The following is a 7,063-nucleotide window of genomic DNA, read 5'->3' on the forward strand; positions in this document are numbered from 1 at the left end:
AAATAATAACTTATTATATTATCGATAATATAATATTTCTTTAAAATAATAATTTTTCTTGGTCCCAAGCCTATTATTTTATAGAAGTTATACTGTATTATCTCCACCACCATCAGCATCTCCATCTCCACCATCACAAACACCAACAACAACATCATCAACACCACCATCGTAAAAACCAACAACATATCATCTCCACCAACAAAAACAACAAACTCACCATCAAAGACACCATCAACGACATCACCGTATTCCTTCATTATCCCGACCACTACAAACTCCAGCAACACCATCATCGAAAACGCCGCCAATATCAATTTTTTTTTGAAATACCCTAATTAAATTGAGGTTAATTTCTTAGATTGATTGAAGCTAATTAAAGAAATTTGGTTTTGTTTTCTATCAATTTCATGAGATGAGTAAGTTTCCTAAACCCAATTTTGAAGTGATAATATTAGAATTCACATACCTAGTGTAATATTATAGTTAAAAGAAAATAAATTCGTATAGTAATATGATAATTCACATTAATAGTAAAATCAAAAGATATTATAATATACTATAATCTTATGCAGACTCAAATCTTAAAATTATATTAAATTACCAATGTCAATATTTAACAAGATGTAGTATACAGATTCAACACATGAATAAATAAAATTTATAATATCAATCTTTATGCGAGTGTAGAGTTATATTTAGAAGATTAAGGCTTAGTGTACCAACTGGACTATCAATTTTAGAATAATGAGAATAATAACACAGTTGATAATAATGTTTGAGTAATTAGGCTAGTAGCAAATTTATAGTAGATAATACTTGGAAAATTTATATATGATATTACAATAAAGTTAAAATAATAGATATTATAAATTGACGTGAATCGAATTTGGATTACTTACAATGATAAAATAAATAAATAATAATAACGGTAAATAAGAACTAAAATAAAAATAAAATCTGATGATTAAATTGTTTAAAATGCTAAAAAAACAGAGTTCATTCCAGAAAACAGAGTTCACTCCAGAAATGAACTCCATATAAAAAACATTTTGTCTTTCCATCATTTTTGGAATGAACTCTATTTTTTAGGTTTTTATATGGAGTTCATTTCTGGAATGGACTCTGTTTTTTTTATGTTTTTATATAGAGTTCATTTCTGGAATGAACTCTGGTTTTTTTAAGTTTTTATATGGAGTTCATTTCTGGAATGAACTCTGTTTTTTTAGGTTTTTATATGGAGTTCATTTCTGGAATGAACTATGTTTTTTTAGGTTTTTATATGGAGTTCATTCTGGAATGAACTATGATTTTTTTAGGTTTTTTTATGGAGTGCATTTCTGGAATGAACTCTGGTTTTTTAGGTTTTTATATGGAGTTCATTTCTGGAATGAACTCTGTTTTTTTAGGTTTTTATACGGAGTTCATTTCTGGGATGAACTCTTTTTTTTTTAGGTTTTTATATGGAGTTCATTTCTGGGATGAACTCTGTTTTTTTAGGTTTTTATATGGAGTTCATTTCTGGAGTGAACTCTGGTTTTTTTAGGTTTTTATATGGAGTTCATTTCTGGAATGAACTCTGGTTTTTTAGGTTTTTATATGGAGTTCATTTTTTGGAATGAACTCTGGTTTATATATGTGATTTCTGAAAAAATAAGTAGAAATTAACAGGAGTTCATTTTGAAGAATGAATTGCTACAAAAAAATAAGTAGAAATTAACACGGAAGGATACTTTTGTCCATTTAATATTTTTAAATAATTATGGACCAACCGGTAAAGGCATTTTTCCAAAAGACCAAATGACTTGGGACCACCTAAAAATGGAGCTAGAAAATCTCCCCAGGGAAGGAATTTTTCTTTGAGGTAGATAAGAATAGGTAAGAAGACAAAAAAGGACTTGGAATTGGTAAAGTAGGCAACTGCCTATCATTGCCATGGGTTGGCTCCGCCGTTGATTATCATGGTGCAACCACTATCGTCAATTTTGGGGCACCCTCTAACAATAATTGTCGGGCCACTTGAAATATCCGGCAAAGACTGTAAAAGAGGGCAGCAACTGATCTCTATATTCTCGAGGAAGGGGAAGCAATCAACATAATAAGGTGACGGAGGAGGAACAATCCATTCTTCTAATTTGTACATTCCACTGATTCCCAAATAGACTAATGAGGGAAATAATGATGCTCTTGTTGTCACTGCTGCTGCTGCTGTGTCTTCGTAGCCGTCTTCACTTACTATGCTGCTTTCCTCTTGCTCGTAATAAAACTCATCACCTAAGCGCTTCACAGAATTAAATTCTGAAATGATAAGATTCTTAAGACTTGGTAACATACCCAGTGCTGGAAGCTTCTCACAATTATAGCAGTGCTCTAACTCCACGGTCACCAAATTCGGAAGACAATTAGACAATGAGCTACCGCTCACCCACTTGGGAAACTTCGGACTATAAAATCCAAAGATATACAGTTTCTCCAAGCTGAGGTGAGGTTGGAGACCTTCTAACACCATGCTATCATTCAGAATTCTAAATTTGAGCTCTATGTCGTCATCACGGCGCAAATTCTGGTTAAAACATTGATTCAAATATCGAATTTCTTCATCACCATAATAGCGCTTCCAGAATAGGTTCAACTCTCGAAGGTCCTCATTGTCTTCAAGCTTTGCTCTCTGTGCTTCTTCTGTTCCGCCTCTCACATTCTCGAGATTACATATTTGTAACTCCCGAAGATAGTTCAGTGCTGCTAATTCCTCAATACTACTGCTACAAGTAATATTGGTAACTGCTCTTTTCATCACAATGTAAGGCACTAATGTTCTGAGGTAAGTTAGAGTTACTATACCTCTAGGCATTATGGCCTCGCTTGTCTTTCCGCTGTATCTGAGACTTCTTAATTGCACCCAATTATTAATGTCTTTTGGGAACTTACATTTTTCTCCGAGGTCCACTACCTCTAAATTGCAGATGTTACTTGTGAAAGAATCTGGCAGTTCTTTGACTTTAGTGTCCGACAAATCAAGTAACCTTAATTGTGTCAGCGCTCCAAGGTTATGCGGTAATGACTCTATGCCCTTGCAATTGTGGAATTCCAACCTTCTTAAGTTGTAGAGGCTAGCGACTGAATCGGGCAAGTCTTTGACAGGTGTTCCGGAAACATCAAGAACTGACAATTGTTGGAGAGACCCGATGTCCACCGGCAAGGCTTTTAAATATTCACAACGTCTCATATATAAAGTCTGCAAATTGGTGAGCCTAAGGATGGAATCAGGTAGCACTTCCACGTCCGATTGAGAGAGGTTAAGATGACGTAAATTAATTAAAGACCCAAGCTTTTTGAGTATTTTCACCACATCTTCGCATCCCCGAAGGTTCAGAACCTGCAGATTGTAGAGTTGACTGATGGAAGAAAGATGAACATTTCGAGTTGTGGGAGAGATGAGCTCAAGGTACCTCAAGTGCTTGAACTTAAAAGAGGTGGATGGAATTTCTAGACTGATATTACCGAGAGAAAATATTACTCGTAAGCGCTTGTTACTTATTGGACCCAGCTGTAATTCATCTTCTTCTTTGCAAAACAGTGTGCGCAACTTCTCTGCGCTATTTAACACATTAGGAGATGGTTCTTTGTCGAGAACTACTTGTGCACGACGAACATCAGATGCATAATATTTTATTTCACTTGCATTCAGAATCATGGCTTCATGACTGCCAACGACACTTAGCGCAAGATCGTGTACCAAATCATGCATTTTGACTGTCTCTATGTCGCCAAGCTTATCCTTTGTTACATCTTGAAAGAAAGAATTCGATAACAAACAATGGAAATAATCGTTACCAATATCTTGTAGTGACTTTTGATATCCTCTTCCATTAGATACATGCAGAAATCCTTCAGCCATCCACAGCTCAATCAAGGAGAACTTATAAAATACCCAATCTTTAGGAAACAAAGAACAATATGAAAAACATTGTTTTAAATGAGAAGGCAAATTATCGAAACTCAACTTCAGTATTTGTATTATTCTATTTGGATTTTCTGGCTTATTGAAAATACCATTGTCTCGGATCGCCAACCAGTCAGACTCCTTACGTTTCAAGCGCATCAGGCTTCCTAGAAAATTAGCAGCAAGTGGTAAACCCGAACATCTTGTCGCGATCTCCTCTCCAATCTTCGTCAGAGTTTCAGTCTCCAGCGCTCCACCGGGTGAAAATGCTTTGTTCTTGATAATCAACCAGCAATCTTGATTTGATAAAGCTGTTAAATTGTACGGTGGAATTGTACCTCTAACAATAGCTGCAACATGCTCACTACGAGTAGTTACTAAGATTTTGCTCCCCGGAGCACCCACACTTAACAAACTCATAAGCTTATCCCAGTCTTCGGCATTCTCATTCCACACATCATCCAACACTATCAAGTATTTCTTCCCAGCAATAAGTTCCTGGACTTCCCTCACTAGTACACTGACATTTGACATACTAGGACTCTTTTTTTCAGTAGAGGACTCTAATATTTTTTCTAAGATCTTGTAGATATCAAAATTATCAGAAATACAGACCCATGCTTTTGTTTTGAAATTTCTATCTATTGAGTCATGTTTGTAAACAAATTGAGCTAACGTGGTTTTCCCTAGACCCCCCATGCCCACTATTGACACAACATGAATTTTTTCCCGTGGACTACTATTTTCAGACGACGAAAATGAAGACAATAAAATGTTCACAATATGAGATCTATCGTTTTCTCTTCCGACAATTTTAAAATCACCTATGAAGGACGCTGTCATCCGATCCTGTTGCTCAATATCTTGATCAAACTCCATTCTGTCATTAGATTCCAAATTAAATTTTAACATACATGTAGTAACATCGTCTAACCTTTTATTGATATCTTTGATTTTACGTGACATCTTATAAAAGAATAGTGCAGATGGGTTGCCGGAGGATGGGACCAAGACTCGTACCTTCGCGTTTTGACGCATGACTTCATAAGAAAATTCGTCCAGCACATCGTCAGCGTCGTACGCAACTTCCTTGAGCAACTTTAGCCACAGTTTCACAGCATGGTTGGTCACCTGTTTTTTTTCAGCATCATAGGTTACTGCTTGGATCATCTCCAACTTATCTTTAAGCTCTTGCATTGCGTCTTTTGTTCCCCGAGCCATAACAACATGCTTGGCAACAACAGAACCCAAGCTCTTCAAGATTCCAGTTACACTGCTTTCAGTTATTCCTTCAACTGCCATTGTAATGATTAAGATGATGAGATCGGACTATGAATAAAGAGAAATTAGCAGAAAAAAGGAGCTAAGCAAGCAAACAAATCTTAAAGTTATGATTACTTAAGATTTTGTGAATAGAGTCATGGGAAGTGGTAATGTATTTATAAAATATTGAAAACGAACTAATTGACGAAATTGAATTTGTTAGTTTTGTTATTTCTTCAGTTCTCTAAACTAAAAATAGCTGTAATTAACGCTTAAAAAAAAATTCAATGGGCAAGTGGATCACGTTTACATTTTTTTTTTTTTTTGGTTTAAGTTAATTACTTATGAATCTTAAGAAACTCAGATCTAAAACTAATTTAAAATCATAAATTATGGTACAGCTAAGGGCTAAGGTCACTGACTAATTAATTAGCCCATATAATTGATGGTAAGATGATACGTTCACGACAGCAACATCAATATTCAGAGGTTGTATTTGCTGGAAATATTTGTTGGTGTAAAAGGATGATAGGTTTTACATTTCATTATTGAGTTTTCCGTGTGAAAAGTATTATTTTTATTCAAGTATGAATGGGGGCTTTCCTGCTCTGCGGGACTCAGAAATTTGTTTATAGACATGCAGGTGCACTGTCTCCTAGACATATTAATTCAAGGATTAGATCAGGAGAGCAGAACACCGCGTTACGGTCGACCTAGATTAACTCAACGTGACTGTCCCGAATACCCTACCCAGGGGATACGTATCTCCATACATTATATAAACAACAACGAAAGTGCAAACTAGGGTGATGATACGAATATCCTATTAGATTACCTAGTTATCGGATGTGAAAAACTATTTTTCAATCAAGTGAGGAGCTCTACGTTTAATGCGTTTCGGGAGTATACTGGTAGGTGGGCTGTCGCCTAGGCCCTAGACATTGGTGCAAGTGACCAGCCATTTCAAGATCAGAGAGGATTTCTTAATTCAGAGAGTAGAACACCACGTTAACGACAACCGAACATGAACAAAAAAACAAAAAAAATCTCGTATGACTATTACCTCGCAAGTTTTGCAAAGTCCCAGCGCATTTAACAAATGCGTACTTCTTCCCAACCTCCCTGCTGTATCTAACAGCTCTATCCTCAGTTTTTGATTATGTTTTTCGAATAAGAGATGGTTATATACTTATATTATCAGAAAATGGGCTATAGAGCCAAAATGGCTCTTTTTCTGGGTCAAATGGACGGATAGACTATCAATCTGGGTAAAATGGACAGTAGCCACGTGGTTTCAGTTTAGACACTTGTACCCCCACTAATTCTTTAAACACGGAAAACATCTCTCAGATCTCATCTCTTTCCTCGCTTTCTTCTTCTACCACAAAAGAATCTTCTTCCTCCCCCGTCTTCATCAGCAGACAATCAACACCACTAAAATCAATACAGTATAACTTCTTTAAAGTAATACTCGATAATATAATATTCTCGTTAAAATAATAAAATTTCCTGGTCCCGATTCGGGCCCTTAGTGCTACAATAATAAATTCGATAAAACCATAAAATAATACATTTCAAAAGTTCCTCTTACTGATTATTAGATCCCAAATAATATATAAAATAATAAATGCTACTAGAAAAATAAAAAATTAATTTCACACATATTAAACTTTCCCAAAATATGATTTAATATCGGTTTCTTTTTCTTTAAAACTCAAATCAATTTGTAGTTCATCCCCAATAATTCGTAATGCAATCAAAGTACCCGGGGCCATGTTGTTTTACTGCAACAAGAAGCAATTTTGAAGTGTCATTAATACTTGGAGTGCCTGTATTTGTATTGCATTAGTCAATAAT

General features: G+C 35.3%; 1 protein-coding gene across 3 annotated transcripts in view; it reads right to left on the reverse strand.

The window, feature by feature from the left end:
* Window positions 1–5,349, reverse strand: part of LOC113274593 (putative disease resistance protein RGA1) — a 10,068-nt gene extending 4,719 nt beyond the window's left edge. The window contains exons 1-2 of one of the 3 annotated variants that reach the window (XM_026523981.1): window positions 4,964–5,059; window positions 1,697–4,823 (exon numbers count right to left, since the gene is read on the reverse strand). In XM_026523981.1, the coding sequence (XP_026379766.1) occupies window positions 1,928–4,823; window positions 4,964–5,010 (2,943 nt within the window). In that variant the 5' untranslated portion in view covers window positions 5,011–5,059 and the 3' untranslated portion in view covers window positions 1,697–1,927. Of the gene's footprint in view, window positions 1–1,696 lie in introns of those variants that run through there. The other 2 variants (XM_026523979.1, XM_026523980.1) reach the window with 2 other exon arrangements.
* Window positions 5,350–7,063: the final 1,714 nt, after the last annotated feature.

The sequence above is a fragment of the Papaver somniferum genome, chromosome 4, assembly GCF_003573695.1.
Source record: "Papaver somniferum cultivar HN1 chromosome 4, ASM357369v1, whole genome shotgun sequence".
NCBI classification, from domain to species: Eukaryota; Viridiplantae; Streptophyta; class Magnoliopsida; order Ranunculales; family Papaveraceae; genus Papaver; species Papaver somniferum.